The following is an 18,418-nucleotide window of genomic DNA, read 5'->3' on the forward strand; positions in this document are numbered from 1 at the left end:
ATATAATGTGTATTTTCTGAAAGCTTCCAGGATTTCTCGACACACGCTCCGAAGCCTCGGCTCAGAACGTAACATCACTAGTACTAATGCGCTAGCACTCCCTTTTTTGTTAAAATCAGACAGGTAAAATTAACGAAGTGTGGAATAAGTGGAATAGTTTTCTTTGTTTACTTACACCTTTCTGTAGGTGGTTACTGTTGTACGTGTATTACTTTAGCGTGTAAAGTATGGTGTGTTTGTTTACTTGTGATACTGAATTTTATACTGCGTGTTTATGCTTTATTTTTTGTGTTAGTTTGATTGATATATGATTGTCAGTTAACCGTTATATTCTTCTTTTGGTGTTTGTTGTGATGCAGTTTGTTGATTGAGTCGTATAAAAGACAAAGATGCAATTATTTGTCAATATTTTCAGTTCTTATGTCTGATGTTTATTATCGTTGTCTCTGTTGTTGTCATGTTTGTCATTTATGACTTCTGAATAAACCCTTAGTGAGTGGAAAGAGCTTGTACTTGTGTTACTGGAGCAAGCCACGTAAAACCACATTAAAAATGCACCATGTACAATTACAATAGTATGATGCACATTATGTACATACGTATTTAGGTATGTGTATGTAAACCATGTTCTGTTGATCTCTTTCAGGCGAATTCACCAATTTGTTCAAAGATACTAGTAGTTTAAAGAAAAAACAGGATAAAGAGAAAAACAATCTTTGTATGACAGGGACCTGTGAATAGTATTCCAACCTGAAAAAACATTACAATGTGATGGTAAAAATAGTCATATGTGCTATTGTTTGTCTACCCAAAAGCATTGATATTCACAACAATAGCATTGATGCGCACAAAAAAGAGCAATACTATGAAGCTTAAAAGAAAACCGAGTGTGTGTCCTGTCATTCTCTGGAGACACAACTTATTACCTTGCCACTCAGTCAGAACCTTTAACCCAGAGGCCTTACCTCCAGTTTAGGGCATTGGAATTTAGAATAGGGATAAAGCCTTTCAGAGATGTGAGACTCCATGCATTAATTCAATTGTACAAATATGGACATGTGTATAATTATGTGACAATGAATGAATTGGTGATGAGTCTTTTATAAAGACTGGAAATCCTTAAAGGTTGTATCATTACTTATAACCAGTAAACAAAAATACATAAAAGTTGTGATGTCTGTTACCAAGGCCAGTGTTGGCTATGTGGAATTTATAAAAAAGTTTGTGAATATTCTATTTAAAAAATGAAATTAATTTAGATTTATTACTAATGCCCACAAAATACATTGTTCAGAATATATTTTAGATAAAATCTTACAATTTATAAATCTAGTCTGTTGGTTCTGTTTGTTTGAGCAATACTTCCACGCCAGTAGGTGGTGGTAAAGCTCCGTGGTCCAATGTGCATGCACAAAACGACGTTAGTTTCACACGTTTTGGCCCTCTCGGCCTTCCACAATCCCACCTCCGACATTGCGAACAGCAGAACCATACGTCACAGCAGTCACAAGGCAGCAGCGCCATGGCAGAAGTCTCATGCCGGAAGTGGGCGGAGCAAACGTTATCAAACTACTTAGCGTTGTGGAGCGTTTCAAAGTTGTAAGTTATTAATGTTAAGTCAGTATTTAATTAAAAGGTTTTAATTGAAAAGACATATACGTATATACATAAACGTATTCATATATATATTTATGTGCATGTTTGGGCGTGTATTATACATATAATGCTTCAACAAAAATGTTAATAATGAAGTGAAATGAATGAAATATACTTTATTGTCCTTAGTAAGGACATTTGCAGTGGACTTCAATAGCTTTACTCTGACCTGATACAATAATACATAAGAAACATACACACAATAAATATACACATGAAGACATACTCATAAAATAGATGTTCCATATTCAGCAGTCTGGTTGATGTTGGCACAAAGGAGTTCTCAAATCTGTTTAGTTTGTAACGAGATGTTATAAATCTTCCAGAGGGTAAGAGTTCATAACAAGAGTACTGTACATGAGACGGGTCATTTAAAGTCATTTTGGCCTCGTTCAGTGAACATAGCTCGTAGAGCTTGAATACTAGGGTAGTCATTCAGTCCAATAATCTTTGAAGCAGTTCGAACAATTATCAGTACAGGGCTCTCAAGTCTCATGAGACACACGCATTTCAACCCGTTCACACGCTCACACCTTGTATTTCTCACGCAGAGAAATTTCCAGGATAACGCCCACCAAGTTTGCGCCGCTATTAGAGCCGAGGAATCAAGGGAGTTCCCCACAGAGTTCAGAACCAGGCCCTGCCACGCACCAGCTAATCAAATAAAAAAATAGCTACAGAACAGCCAATCAGAAAATAGCATTGCTGTATCCGGGTAAGATTTAAATATTCCCGCAACAACAACGTTTACATTCTGATTCCAACGACACATTCTGTGATTCACAGGCTCGCTCAACACGACATTAATTCAGATGGATCATTATCACTATAAAGTGCCTTTTGGTGTCCTCATCAGAAACACTGAGCCATCGTGAACAATGTAAAATAATGACATTTTGAGGTTTTATTATAAATGTCCTAATATTTACACACATACAACTGCAATAAGAAGATTCTTAAAATGTGTTTTATCATTTTATACCATTTTCTTTGATTCGATGTATGCGATTTTGGCATGTCCCTCACACTGTGTTTAGCAGTGTGTTAAAAAGTGGAAACATTGCACAAAATTAAAATATTTTTTGAATGTTCTTATTGTCCTCAACAATGTATTTAATAAAACAAAAATTTGGATAATTTATATTCTATTTTCATAATAATATTAAGCTTTTTGCATGCGTTTCTGTAATTGCTGTCTACCCTGTCATTTGGGGGTAAACGCCCCTTTAAGAAATTGTCTGATGTCCTCAGTGACATCCCCTCCCATTCTGCCTTTCCTCAGTGGAGAGGTTAAAACATCTGCAGCACACACAGTAAGTATCTGCACTCATTTTTCCTAGTTTTCAACATAATGTGTTTGTAGTTAAATGTTGTCAAGCTTCACATGTCCACATTGTCGTAGTGACATTTTAATTAACATAAAAACTTTTCAGTAATTGAAAATATATATCCTACACAGTATACAGTCAGCTTTATCAGTGAATCCCTTTGCTAGCTGCAACTACACCATGTGTTCATCCCTGCTAATTTCAGCAGCTATTCTGACACTTGTTTAGTATTAGTTCTGATTCAGAAGGAAAGAAAATTGAAAGAAAAGGAAAGAAAAAACTATTATACACATTTCACATTGTGAAAATCTTTGGCCTAGGCTATTTCATTATATTTTATCCAGACAATGTATAGTATTAAATATTGCATTTGTCTATTTCAAAGATGTCAGGGAAGAGGCAAATGAGCATTCTTTCATGCTTCGCTCTAAAGGATCAGCTCCCTAAAAGGGTGGCAAGGTCAGAGAAGGAGACTGTGGAGAAGACAGTGGATGAGGCAGTGGAGGAGACAGTTAGGGTGTCAGTAGAGGATGAATCCAGTGTTGGGTAAGTTTCTCTGAAAAGTAATTAATTACTAGTTACTAATTACACATTTGATAATGTAATTAGATTACTGTACAAGTTACTCTCTTCAAAAAGTATTTAATTACTTATTACTAATTACTTTCTATATCCTACATCAACCTTGATGAGTTAAGTGATTCAAGGATAGACATGAAACAGCTCTTTCAATTCATTCAAATAAATAATATAAAACTACATAAAGTATTATTATTAATTACAAATGTGAGAATTATACATTAAAGCACAGATTTTAAAGTTAGACTTTGAATTTTGATGTAAATTCCTCTTCTGCACACACACATTTTACACAAAGTATTTAGTTTAATTACATCAGAAGTAACTGTAATTAAATTACAGAAAAAATAAGAGTAATACCTTACTTTACTTTTTCAAGGAGAAAGTAATTAAATTACAGTAACTAATTACTTAGTAACTAGTTACACCCAACACTGGATGAATCCATGGAAGAGACTGTGGAGGACACCATAGAGGAGAACCTACTGGAAACAGGGAAAAAGAGACGATTAAGTAGAGCAGCCACCTATAGGTGTTTCTTTAACACACACACACACACACCAAGAAATGCTGAATTAAATTTAAAAAAAATGTATTTGTACAAATTTGTGTGTCACATTTTTCAGATCAGACCCCCGTCCCCACCCAAACCTCCGCCGCGGCCAAAATCTCACTCTGAACTTGGTTCAAAACTTGAGAGCCCTGTCAGTAGGATTTTGCCGAGAGATTACCGTACCAAGTGGACAAGCTGTACCTAATAACACAGACTGAGAAACATGATTTTCCTGTCTACTTTCCTGAGAAATTAGTCTCTGATAAATGTATCCTATTGTTAACAGCTAAAAACTAAAGTGTATTAATATTTTTGTTGTGTGCCTTAAAAGATGAACAGCATAAAATAAGTGCAATGCTAAAACAAAAAACAAACAACATTTTGAGCAATATAACATTTTAATTTATTTTTACTTAACAATCATTTAAGTATTAACCAATTTTTCATAGTACATACACGTGCAATACACTACACATCATAAACTAACATTACAAAATCAAACAAAAGCTTTTGCACAAAAGGCACACAATAATCAAAAATGGTAATCTAAAATAAAAATCTTAAAACATGCAATTAATCCTGAGGCATGTTTTATCCAGATGATGTCCTTATCACCCTTAAATTCAAAGCGAAACCTGAAAGGCTCTTTGGCCAGCAGAGTCATTCGTTTCTGCCTGTGAAAGCTGCAGAAGGGCTTCCTCTGGTCTTCCTCATTCAGCGTCAGATAATCCAACAACAATCGAAGTCAACCTTTTACCGTGTAACATTACCCTTTCTCCGCCATGACATTCCTTTACGTCTCACTACTTTGGCTCTGTCCCAAATGGCGCACTTCATGTGGCTTGCGGTCTCGTGGACTTAAATTGCCCGTGCTCACCAAGTCTACGAGTTCGTAGAGTGTCCCATTAGTCTTTTTAGCACTCAGAATTCTGCTCGCGAGCGCCTCCTTTGTGCCCTCGCTGCGGTCTTCGCCGAAGCCCGCATTGATGCAGACTCCACTGAAGTCCCCTACCCAGGAATCCTTGCGAACGCCCAATCACAGAACGGATGGGAGGAGTGTCGTGGAAGTCAAACATATATGTAAACATGACGGATACATTTTTAAATGTATGTTTTGATCAAATTCAAAATTAATTTATTAATTAGTTACTTATTCACATTATTGCTTATTTATTTTCCCTAAAGCCAGCTATTCAAGAATAAAAACTTTAAATGCAATGCATTTTCTTGAGGTACACAGTAAAAATGCTCACTACAATTTTCAAAAGATGTCCCTGTTCTTCTCATGTTATCCCATCTCTTAACCATTTCTCAAATTTCTTGTGGTTAACAGTACGACTTTGTCAGTGATCCTTGGAAAACTTCACAAAATTTAAACAATAAATTGAAGCTTTAGGTCACAGCTATCCTTTGGTGTGTTCTGCTCCTAAACTTTGTGTCTTCTCTGACTTCATCATAATTCTGAAACATGTCGTCTTCTCCCTGATCTCCTGTCATCTGATTGGTTCATGGCAATCGACCTGAAGGATGCGTACTTTGACGTCTCCATCCTCCCTCGGCACCGACCATTCCTGTGGTTGCCAGGTTACGTGCCCAAGGTTCCCACCACTCCCTTTCGGGACCAGGTGGTGAACCTGCAGGCGCTCCCCTCTGGGGAGGAAGACCCAACCTCAAACGTGTTGTGTCCAGTACGCGCACTGCGCCTCTACTTGGACCGCACGCAGAGCCTTAGAAGCTCTGAGCAGCTCTTTGTCTGTTTTGGGGGACAGCACAAGGGGAGGGCTGTCTCCACACAGAGATTTGCGCACTGGATTGTGGATGCCATTGCTTTGGTATACCGGTCCCAAGATCGCCCCCGTGTCCGCTTGCAGTGAGATGCCACTCCACACGGGGTATGGCCTCCTCGTGGGCACTGGCTCAGGGCGCCTCTCTGGCAGACATATGTAGTGCTGCGGGTTGGGCTATGCCCAGTACCTTCACGAGGTTTTACAACCTCCATGTGGAACCAGTGTCAGGTCAGGTCGGTGTGTAAGGTCGGCAACTGGGTTGGGCGTACGCCTGCGAAATCGCCTTCTCCCCTCTCAAGGTGAGTCTAGCACGCTATTTTAGCCTCCCTACTTTCAATTCAATTCAATTCAATTCAATTCAATTTTATTTATATAGCGCTTTTCACAATGTGCATTGATCCAAAGCAGCTTTACAGGAGCAAATAAGAAAAACACAGAAAGGTAAAACACAGCACAGTGTAAGCAAGATCATTATAATAAATAATATCTAATAAATAAATGAATAAATAAATAAATGCAGTCTCCTGGTGAGCAAGCCAACACTGCACTGCTCTGCTGTGGCGAGGAACCCAAACTCCAATGATGAATAATGGAGAAAAAAAAACCTCGGGAGAAACCAGGCTCAGCCGGGAGGGCCAGATCTCCTCTGACTTGTCATAGCTGCACTCAGTGACCCCGACCAAAGCCACCGAGCAACGTCCACGAAGAACAGGGAGAGCCCACTAGCCGCGACCCAGGAAGCCCCACCCGCTGAAACCGTGCAGGTCCAACCCGGTCCCATTCCGCGATCAACAACAGACAACAGAGGAACAACCAGGGAAAAGTAGTAATGGCATAATTAACTTTATTCCTCTGTTGTCCGACATCGACCACAAAACAAGACCAACCAGACCAGACCCACACAGTCCCAACAAATGAAACGCCCCGAACCACAACCAACAAGCCCCCCCACTCCCTACAAACACCCACCCAGCAACCTCCAATCAAAGTCACTGAGTGCAGCTATAACTTCAAACTGCTGTCATGTGATGTAATTTTAGCATTAAATACCAAGTATTGTAAATTTAGCATTAATGTGACAGGTAGTCCATCTTTGCTCTCGGTTGGGGATGGAATTGTCTGAGCTGGGCCGGCCAGATGGTTGCCTTTTTCTTGGGTGGTGATTGAATTGCCTTGGATGGAGCTGGGATGGTCAGTCAGTCCGCAGGCTCTCGCAGGAGGATGGCATGGGATTTTCTGATGTAGCTGGCGTAATCTCTAGTTGGGGATGGGCATATGGCGTTCATCTGGGCCTGGCGGAATCTCTCCTGTTGGACTTTAAAGGCAGTCCTGCATGTTCAGAAATTTGAAGAGACAATTTGCTCAAAAGTAATATAAGGTTTTATTATCAGATGTGAAAAGTAACAAAGCTTTGGGTTGTCAGACGACCTCTAAAAAGCCAACAACCACGATCATTTCCTGACATGCATATTTATATAGTATGTGACGTCGTTCTGTCTTCAAGGGGTGTTCCCTCCCTTCAGGGCGGGGCACCGCTCTTTAGTCAATCTCTATCTGCCACGTCCTTCTGACTCCGTCCTTCACCAGTTTCTGTAAAACATGTTCTTACAACACTTCTCTTTGCTAATTTGAGGAAGTGCCTCCTTTGGCAGTTTCATATCGCAAGACAACATGTCAAAATACTTTCAGTAAAAAACACTCAATCATCTAATGCTTTTAATTATGCAGCATTGTTTCTTAATCCTATGGTTCAATAAAACACATCAAAACTCATGATTATACTTAAAACATATGCAATGGATTAATTCATAACTCTGTGTGTGTGTTAGTTGGTTAGACTCGTCAAAACGAGCTGTGATGATTCTGCACGTACACACAGTTAGTTCCTCTTCTGCGGTTAAGCCAGCTTCCTGTTTTTCGGTCACAAACAGTCTAATATTAAACAGAAATTTTCACTGAGCAACACAGCAAACACATTTAAACAAACACAATGCAATGATTATTAATGAAATTCACTTATTGATTATATAGTAATTCCTTCATACTCATATTCTGAATAATATTTCCACACTCCCTACCTCGGGATGGGCATCCTGAGGCGAGGGCAGAAAGAGAATAATTAGCATTGCTGCTGTTCATTAGCTATGTATTAGTGAATGCTTGGCTGAAAAGATGTGTCTTTAATCTAGATTTAAATTGGGAGAGTGTGTCTGACCCTCGAATAGAATTGGGAAGGCTATTCCAGAGTTTAGGTGCTACGTATGAGAAAGCTCTACCCCCTTTGGTGGATTTAGTTATTCTAGGTGTTATCAAAAGTCTGGAGTTTTGAGATCTTAGAGAGCATGATGGGTTGTAGTGTGGTAGAAGCTCTGTTATGTAGGTAGGGGCTAAACCGTTCAAGGCTTTATAAGTAATTAAAAGAACTTTAAAGTCAATACGATACTTAATGGGTAACCAGTGAAGGGTTGATAACATTGGGGTTATGTGATCGTATTTTCTGGACCTGGTTAGAACTCTGGCAGCTGCATTCTGAACTAACTGTAGTTTGTTTATTGATGCTGCAGGACAACCACTAAGCAGTGCATTACAGTAGTCAAGTCTTGAGGTCACAAATGCATGAATAAGCTTCTCTGCGTCAGCCACACATAAAATTTTTCGCAATTTGGCAACATTTTAAGGTGGAAGAAGGCTGTTTTTGTGACATTTGAGATGTGATTTTTAAATGACAGGTTGCTGTCTAATATAACGCCGAGGTCTTTAACTGTATTTGTTGGAGTAACAGTGCAGCCTTCAATTTGCAGGTTATAATCCGAAATATTCTGCTCACGTGTCTTTGGTCCGATAAGTAATATTTCTGTTTTATTAGAATTTAAAAGAAGGAAATTACAAATCATCCAATGCTTTATATCGTCGATGCACTCTGCCAATTTGGATAGTTGGAAGGAATCATCTGGTCTTGATGAGATATATAGCTGAGTATCATATGCATAACAGTGGAAGCTAATTCCATGTTTTCTAATAATGTTTCCAAGGGGCAGCATGTATATGGAGAATAGTAAGGGTCCTAAAACCGATCCCTGAGGTAATCCATAATTTACTTGCGTTAGATTCGCCCTTAGGGCGAAGTACAGGCATTCCATCCATCACTAAGCATTGGCAATTGTGGTAACAGATCGGGCAGAGCGATCTGTTGCAACCAAGTCCAGTACTGGTAGAGTCACCCCTGCTCAGGTGGACCCCTATACTCGGACTGTTGCCCCATACATAGTGACTCCCCTACAGGGTCGTCCCGTATGTTGAATTCCTCACTGTTGGTTCCCCTGTCGGTGAATCTGTGACCTCCACTCCGGTGGATTACCCCACCGGGGTTCTGTCCCCCCTATTCGGGCTGGCACAATTTTCTCACATGTTGTTCTCCCCACTGGTGAGACCATGTTGGTGTCTCCACATGTAACCTCCCCTTGTGGTAGGATGTGGCCTCCGTAACACACTCTTCAACGAGGAGAGCAGTGTTTTCCCAGTGTCACTTATGGCGCCGGGCGGCGTCTCGCTAATAGAGATGAATGCCACCGTCCGTGATGGCCGTCGGTACGAGCCTCTCAGGATATGCTACTAAGTACTGATCCCACTGGAAGATTACACTTCGCGGTAGCGCTCACTGGTGACTCGCTAGTCCGGTCAGTGTCACTCCGCTGGAGGAGCGTGATACGGCTCAGCGCCGTGGCGTGTAAAGATAGGTCCCCAGTCTGTCTTTCAACACAAAGTCGAGAGACCGACTGAAGGGGAACGTCTTGGTTATGACTGTGACCTCCGTTCCCCGATGGAGGGAACGAGACGCAGTGTCTTCATGCCACAACGCTTCGCTGACCCTCTGCAGCGACTGGGAGATGCTTCTCAGGTTCCTTAGCCCAAAAGATGAGTGAATGGCCGCCGCCATCTCCCTTTTATACCCGTATGCACGGGGCAGGGACTGGCATGCGTGTGCCATTCGCCAAGCCCATTGGCTTTTTAAAATTCTTCTCGGAGATGATAGGTTCTACCAGAAATACTCGGGAGGCAAAATGTTTGGCAATAGGGATGTTCCGATACCCTTTTTCCCTTCCCGATACCGATTCCGATACCTGGGCTCAGGGTATCGGCCGATACCGAGTACTGATCCGATACCAGGGTGTGTATCTGTATATACTGCTAGCCCTGTATGAATTGATAGAATTATTTTATGGTGTGCTTCAGACTTATCCTTTGAAAACATTAACAAATACATACAGTGAACTAGAGTGTTTTTTTATTATCTGACATACATTTGGCAGTATTATTATTATTTATTAATATCTTTTTCTTGAGTGAAAAAGAACTTCAAATGCAGACACAAATCTGTATAACTGTATAAAAACAGTGCAACAAATAAATCTAGGAATATAAAAAAATGAGTAATATAAGAGAATCTCTTTAAAGCTTCAAAGTGCAGGAACAATTTTGTTCAATAAAATGCTTTTGAGTCTTTAAATACAAAAGTACAAAAAAGTGCAACAGCAACTCTTACTCAATCTAAGTAGTCCTCTAAAGACACGAAGTGCAGCCAGTGCAGCCAGAGACTTGAGTATTAGAGTACACAAATAAACCTCAACTGAACAACTTAAGACTCAATCAACAAGTAACTTAAACTTGGTTAAACACTGCTGTAACAATATGCTCATAATTTCAATAACAACGGCAAGTTCTTCTTCAGGAAAATGAGCATTTCTGCTCTCTCTCCTCTTAGTCTGTTTCTCCTTGCATCCACAATGTTAGATGCTGTGCTGAACAGTCTCTCACTGTCCACACTGGTAGCAGGGGCGCAGAGAAACTTTGCAGCAGTAGCAGCCAGAGTGGGAAACCGAACTTTGTTGACTGCCCAGTACTGGAATGGGCTTTCTGAGCGTGAGATAGTTTGCTCCATCAAATATGTCTGAAGTTGAACATGTGTGCTTGTAGTACCTGCGCCATGTTCCTCGTCATGCTCCTGCAGGATTTCTTCAAACAGGCCCTTCAAGCTACCCTCTCTGCTGCTGCTGCCGCCTACCTGCACTTCCATTCGTGGAGTTTTCTTGGGGTTTTCTACTATTGTCTCTGCTACAGTTGTGGTGGTCATTTTCAGTGACTTCTCAATCTTCTCCATCTCTACTGTCAGAGCATCCTTAGCATGCTTGATGTTGTCTGCACTTGAGAGGTATCTGAAAGAAATAATAATGAAAAGCAATAAATAAATGTAACAAATAAATAACCTCCTCCAAAGTAGCTTTTAGTATGGTCACAGACTTAATGCATAAGTAATTATTTAATGCAAAAGGTTTTTGAAAATGGCATTTATACAGTGCCATTTAAAATAATATATAACTGATATACTCAATATGGCAATGACAATCATAAATATGGACATGAAAAAAATAGACATACCTGTCTTTGAAATGTGGATCCAAGAGAGATGCAACTGCATACAAAGTCTCTTCTTCGATGGTTGCGATCGTTTCTCGATGGCCTCAAGAAGGGTAGTTTTCATTGTTTTTATACCGCTGTCCTCCTGGCTCTCCCGAGCAAGTTGCACGTTTTAGAACTGTAACTGAGGGGATGACTTCCGCTACAGACGAGGTGGAGGAGCTAATCTGCTTGGTCAGTTCCTCAAATGGTGCCAAAACAGTGACAGTTTTTTCCAGCAAAGCCCACTGGTTGGCTGTCAGTGTGGCTGGCAGGTCGTGATCAGCTCCGTATGCTGAAATCGGCCGCTTCTGCTCAAGAATTCTCTCTACCATATAAAAAGTACTGTTCCACCTCGTCACTACATCTTGTTGCAACCGTTTGGTGGGCATTTTTAGATCCTTCTGAATATCCTCCAGGCGCGTTGTTGCCAATGGCGAGTGTTTGAAATGGCCTATTATCTTCCTACAGTTTGCCAGCGCATCACTCACACTTCTCTGTGATAAAAGGCCTTCGTGAACCACAAGTTGTAGAGAGTGTGCGAAGCAGCCCAAACTCGACACACCCATCTCGGCCATAGCTTTTTTCATGTTTCTTGTGTTGTCGCGCAAAATAACATGAACACGGGACTTAGAGATATTCCACTTCACAAGCATCCCCTCAATTGATTCAGCTATGGATGTGCCGGTGTGTGACCCACGAAACTCGTTAGCTTGCAGCACTGCACTTTGAAGAGTAAAAGATGACGGGGTCACTGTGTCCACCCAGTGTGCTGTCAAACTTAGTAAAGACAGCGGTGCCGCGTCACTGCTCCAAATGTCGGTCGTAAAGCTGATTGTTTGCACATCTTTTAGTTGACATGAAATGTGTTCACGCACCGTCTCATATAGTTCAGGGAGCGCTGTTTCAGAGATGTATTTGCGACCAGGCAAACTGTACCGGGGCTCCAAATGTTCAATTAAGCAGCAAAATCCCACGTTTTCGACGACTGACAGTGGCTGGTCATCCAGAACAATAAACTCTATGATTTTGTCGGTTATCTTTATCGCTCGCTCGCTCGCTGTCTTTCGAAAACTTTTCCCTTCGTTGGAATGAAGCTTCCAAAGTTTGTTGATTCTTACGTGGTTCATCCTTCTCTGTCCTCCTAGCATTTGTGTAGCTATCGTGTTCTTCGGGGTGACGCGTCTTCAAATGCTTTATTGAGTTACTCGTGTTAAAGTTGCTAATACTTGTGCCACCCCTCGAAATTGCAGAATGGCATATGAGACATGTCGCTGTTTTACTGGCTGGTTGGTCAATTTTGAAATATTGCCAAACAGCAGACATACTGCTGGTAGCGTGTTTTTTTTTCCGTTTCTTCTTCGCTGCTCCGAACAGTGGCTGCCTATGGCGACACGCACTTCCTGTGTTTGCGTTCTGAGCAGCGAAGAAGAATTGGTTTCCGATTTGCAGCGTTAAACAAAGCTAGCGGGCATAGCTAGGTCTTTATTTAAGAAAATGGTATCGGATCGGTACATGGATTCAAGTACTCGCCGATACCGATGCCAGACTTTTTTGTGGTATCGGCAGCTTTTCCGATACTGGTATTGGAATCGGAACAACCCTATTTTGCAATAAACATTTTATTAGGCAACTGATCGCGACAAGATGCGAATATGGTAAATGTATATAGTTCTTTGGCGTAGGCCCTGTCCTTCCTGCCTGAGATGGAGGCAGGGGTGCAGCCAACCCCCCTGTGGTTAATGGACAGGGACCATCCTGGTGGTGGTGGGGAGGATGGGGGTGAATGTCTGCTGCTTCAACTACAAACGCAAACAGAGGGTAAGTGGCGATCTTGTATATTCCAGTGTTAGATGGTGATTGGTTAGGTGATGATTGGTTGAGTCTATACGTGGTGAGTGAAGCAAGATTGAGTCTTCCTGACAGAACTTGCGCTTAAGCTTACATTTCTACCAGAAAGACTCGGGAGGCAAAATGTTTGGCAATAAACATTTATTAGGCAACTGATCGCGACAAGGTGCGAATATGGTAAATGTATATAGTTCCCTTTCTGTCGGTCTCTCGACGTTGTGTCGAACCGACAGATTGGGGTTTGTTTTGAGAACCTATCATCTTCTGAGTATTTACAATGAAAATTGGCGAATGAAATTTGCATGCCCTACTCCCCCCCGGATGTCCGGATATAAGAGGGAAGCCGGCGTGCTCATTCATTCACCTTTTGTTCTTCAGAGCCTACGCATCTGATGAGCTTCTCTACAATCTTTGGTGATCATTTTTCTGCTGGAATCTACAACGTGGTGCAGCGGACGGTCCCTTCCTGCAGTGACTCTGCCCTGGGCGTCTCGGCAGTTCCGGAGGTGTTTGAGCTAATTTCCTTTCTAAAAGAGCTAAATTTCTCCAGCGTGGCTTGTCCCGCTGTTCTCATAGGTACAACACACTCATTGAGGAGGGGGACGGACACGATGCCTGCTTCCAGTACGCTGGGGCAGACGTTGTGGATATGTCCTGCCCGCACTGCGGGCAGTGACGATTCAGACGTGTCACGGGTGGCTGTGTTCCCACGGGACTCAGCCACCTCCTCGTTTGCTCCCCGTTCCGTGGTGGCAGGACTACGGCCCTGCCGTCCGCTATGGCAAGCAGCGAGGGTGATATGAGGATTACTGTGAGCGATAATCCGCCAGCCACGGCTCACGGACCGTTCACACCTCGTCTCGCTCGTCTGACCGTTCCCCAAAAAGACGGTCCGCCGTCTTATTCCTCAATCACGTATTCGGACACGATGCGTGATGATGAGATGTCTCTTGCAGCATCGGGGGGTGACGTACTGCCATCCGACTCCGACGATTCCTCGGGCTCCCTCCCTCGGGGGGGTCGAGCCCAGGAAGAAGCGGACATCGAAATGTCAGCCATGCTTTCCCGGGCCGCCGTGAGTGTTGGGTTGCAGTGCCCGCACTGCCTCTCCCAGTGCTCGCGGCTGGCTACATGGCGCCTCGGGTTTGAGCGCGGCTCCAAGCCGCGCCCGCCCCCAGTGCCGTGTTTACCGAAAGTGCATGAGGAACATAGTAAGACCTGGAACGCCCCCGTTCCGGCACGTTTCACATCAAACAAAGTTCTGTCACCCTCTCTTCCCTCGAGGTTGAGACAGCTAGAGGATACGTCGATGTCCCCCAGGTGGTGCCACCGCGGTGCACTCATGCCCGTAGGCGGCGGCCACCTGGGGGGGCTCGACCTAGTCTCCCGTCCAAAGCATGTGGGGTCTCGGCATCTCTGGTGTCGAGAGCTTACATTGCGGCGGACCAAGCTGCCTCCTCTCTCCACGCTATGGCTCCGAGGGTAAGACCGACCCAGCGCTTATGCAGGAACTCCGCGCCGCCACCGACCTTGCTGTACGGGCAACCAAGGTGACCACGCGGGCCCTGGGTCGGGCAATGTCCACACTTATGGTCCATGAGAAACTCCTCTGGCCGAACCTTGCGCAGATGAGTAACGCCGAGAAGGTCCGCTTTCTCGACGCACCCGTCTCGCAAGGGGGGGGGCTGGTTGGTGATAATGTCGAGCCACAGTTCTCGACAGTAAAGAAGCAGTCCTCCCGTGCTGCGACTCGGCCGCCTCGGCCGTCGAGTCCCATGCACCGTCTGCTTCCCAGCAGCCCTGGTCCTCTTCGACGCCCTCCAGCTCTGGTGCCCCCCACTCAGGCGGCCCCCCTGGAAGAGACAGCGAAGAGGAGACCATTGCCCCATCAGCAGCCGTGGCGAAAGCAGAAGCGGCCCTCATGGGAAGACCTCAGGGGGATCGAGGCTACCATTGGGCCCGACCCCAGCCACATCGCTGGGAAATCGGATAGGGACGGATCCTGCCCCGTCTCACCATCTGCTGGCCCCCTCCGGCTAGCGCCCACTTACTCTCAAAAAGAGAGTTTCCTCTCTCTCTGGGTTATCACAGCCGCTCCCACCCTCGGCACGACGGTGGACGGCAACTCGACGTTGCGCCACGGCAAAGCGCAATGTCGAGTATAAACACCAGCCCTCAGCACTCTCAGTCAGACAGTGCGTTGAGCTGTGCAGTCGCCAGGCAGGAAAAACAGCAGAGCCGATCTCCTCCCCGGGGTCCTCCCCCGGCAAGGAATCTGTACTGCTAGCCATCGAACCACCCCCCGGGGGGGACGATGAAGAAGATCGAACCTTTAGTCGCCCTGTCACAGTTCTGGGAGCCTGGCTCCGGCTTCCCATACTGTCAGGCTGGCTAGGGAAGACAATCTGTCTCGGCTATGCGATCCAGTTCGCCACACGCCCGCCCAAGTTTCAGGGCATCCTATATACCTCAGTCAGAGGCAAGGATGCTCCCGTACTTCGGGCCGAGGTCGCCACCCTTCTGGCGAAGGGAGCGATCGAGCCCGTCCCACCAGCCGAGATGTTCAACGGGTTTTACAGCCCGTACTACATTGTCCCCAAGAAAGGCGGGGGGTTGCGCCCTATCTTGGATCTGTGTGTTCTGAACAGGCACCTATACAAGCTGCCTTTCAGGATGATCACGCAGAAGCGCATCCTGACATCCGCCAGGTGTCAGGACTGGTTCATGGCAATCGACCTGAAGGACGCGTACTTTCATGTCTCGATCCTCCCTCGACTTTGGCCGTTCCTACGGTTCGTGTTCGAGGGACGGGCATTTCAGTACAGGGTCCTCCCCTTCGGTCTGTCCCTGTCTCCACGGGTCTTTACTAAGGTCGTGGAAGCCACCCTCCTTCCCCTCAGGGAGAGAGGTGTGCGGGTACTAAACTATCTCGACTGGCTCATCCTGGCTCACTCTCGAGATCTTTTGTGTACACATGGGGACCTGGTGCTCCGGCACCTAGATCGGTTGGGGCTACAGGTCAACTGAGAAAAGAGCAAGCTCTCCCCGGTGCAGAGCATCCTCTTTCTCGGTATTGAACTCGACTCTGTCCCCATGACAGCGCGACTGACTACAGAGCGCGCCCAGTCAGTGTTGAACTGCCTGAAGCTTTCGGGCAGTCAGCGGTCCCCCTGAAACTATTTCAGAGGCTCCTGGGATACATGGCATCCTCGGCGGGGGTGCCCTCCCACGGGTCGATGCATATGCGACCGCTCCAACACTGGCTACAGAGTCAGGTTCCTTGGAGAGCGTAGCAAACAGGCAGCAGGCGTATGGTCATCACGCTTTTCTGCCTGACGCACCCTAACCCCCTGGTCTCCCATGATCTTCTGCGGACTAGGGTCCCCTTAGGGATGCCTCCCTGCAGAGTTGGGGTGCTGTGTGCAATGGGCACACAGTGTCGGGGCAGTGGATGGGCCCCCGCCTGCGTTGGCATATCAACTTCCTAGAGTTGTTGGCTGTGCTACTTGCACTGAGGAGGCTACTACCTCTCGTTCAGGACAAGCACGTGCTGGTCCGGACAGCACAGCTGCCATGGCGTATATCAATCGTCAGGGTGGCATTCGCTCACGGCAGCTAACACGACTCGCCCGGCGCCTCCTCCTCTGGAGTCAGCAGGTGATCAGTTCCCTGCGAGCCACACACATCCCAGGCGTCCTGAACCAGACAGTCGATACGCTCTCTCGTCAGTCGACGCCTCGCGGAGAGTAGCGACTCCATCCCCACGCAGTCCGGCTCATTTGGGAGCAGTTCGGCCAGGCACAGGTGGACCTGTTTGCCTCCCCGGACTCCACCCATTGTCCGCTTTGGTACTCCCTGACCGAGGCACCCCTCGGCACGGATGCCCTTGCGCACAGTTGGCCGCGGGACAAGCGGAAGTACACCTTCCCCCCAGTGAGCAGCATTGCACAGACCCTGTGCAAGGTCAGGGAAGAGGAGCATCAAGTGGTACTAGTTGCACCCTACTGGCCCAACCGGACTTGGTTCTCAGAACTGGTGCTTCTAATAACAACTCCCCCCTGGCCGATTCCCCTGACAGAGGACCTTCTGTCACAGGGGAAGGGCACGTATCGGCATCCCAGGCAGACCCCCTGGAACTTCCATGTCTGGACGGGACGAGAAGATCCTGAGTGGCCCACCCCCTGCGTGGTTGGGACATCACTCAGGCTAGGGCCTCGGCCACTAGGCGGCTATACGCCCTGCCCCCTTAGGCCGGGGAACAGTTGAGTTATCTACCACATAGCTCTAACCGGACCTAGTGCTCCAGACGTGGTAACCCCCTCCCAGTGGGCTGTTCCGTCTGATGTGTCCTCATGAATGGTTCTCACCTCGCTAACCTCGGATGACCTCCCTAGGTGGACTCCCACCTTGTGGTTAACTCCTTCAGTCCGCAAATTTTCCCATGAGTTCTCCCCTGATGGTGAGACCATGTGGTGTCTCCACCAATTCCTCCCTACGGTAGGTAGTGGTCTCTGTAGCGTTTTTCCCCCGGGGGATTAATGCTTACCCAGTGGCCCTTACGGTGCCGGGCGGCTTCTCGCTGTAAGAGAATCAAGGCCTCCGCCCGTGATGGTCGGTGGCAGGGGCTTCCCACCTTTTCTTCAAAAGCTCTGGGACCCCCTACCTCTCCACTGGACGGTTACAATTTCGCGCTAGCACTCGTCTGACTCGCCCAGGCCAGTCAGCGTCGCTCCGCTGGAGATTGTGATGCGGCACAGCGCTGTGGCGTTTTCCATAGGAACCCCATCTGTCGGCTCGACACAACGTCAAGAAACCGACAGAAAGGGAACGTCTTGGTTACGGATGTAACCTCAGTTCCCTGATGGAGGGAACGAGACGTTGTGTCCCTCTTGCCACAACGCTGGCCGCCCGCCGCAGCGGTCGAGGGATGTTCAGGCTCCCCAGACCAAAAGGTGAATGAATGCAGCACGCTGTCTCCCCTTTATACCCGGATATCCGGGGGTGGAGTCCGGCATGCAAATTTCATTCGCCAATTTCATTGGCCTTTTCTAAACTAGTCAGAAGTTGATAGGTTCTCAAGAGCGAACCCCATCTGTCGGCTCGACACAACGTCTCGTTCCCTCCATCAGGGAACTGAGGTTACATCCGTAACCAAGACGTTTGAGAGCCACATCGTCAACACCTGTAAAATTGCTTTTTTCCATCTTAAG

At 45.7% G+C, this 18,418-nt stretch overlaps 1 protein-coding gene across 1 annotated transcript; it reads right to left on the reverse strand.

The window, feature by feature from the left end:
• Nucleotides 1–7,995: 7,995 nt before the first annotated feature.
• LOC130555995 (zinc finger BED domain-containing protein 4-like) lies at nucleotides 7,996–13,465 on the reverse strand. Its single transcript, XM_057336609.1, has 2 exons — nucleotides 11,340–13,465; nucleotides 7,996–11,116 (listed from the first exon to the last, which is right to left on the reverse strand). The coding sequence occupies exon 1, from the start codon at nucleotides 12,506–12,508 to the stop codon at nucleotides 11,423–11,425; it is 1,086 nt and encodes a 361-aa protein (XP_057192592.1). The 5' UTR covers nucleotides 12,509–13,465; the 3' UTR covers nucleotides 7,996–11,116; nucleotides 11,340–11,422.
• Nucleotides 13,466–18,418: the final 4,953 nt, after the last annotated feature.

The sequence above is a fragment of the Triplophysa rosa genome, linkage group LG6, assembly GCF_024868665.1.
Source record: "Triplophysa rosa linkage group LG6, Trosa_1v2, whole genome shotgun sequence".
Classification (NCBI taxonomy): Eukaryota; Metazoa; Chordata; class Actinopteri; order Cypriniformes; family Nemacheilidae; genus Triplophysa; species Triplophysa rosa.

Excerpts from the sequence above, each read along its gene's own strand:
- LOC130555995 (XM_057336609.1), bottom strand. The coding sequence starts at position 12,508 with ATGCTAGGAGGACAGAGAAGGATGAACCACGTAAGAATCAACAAACTT.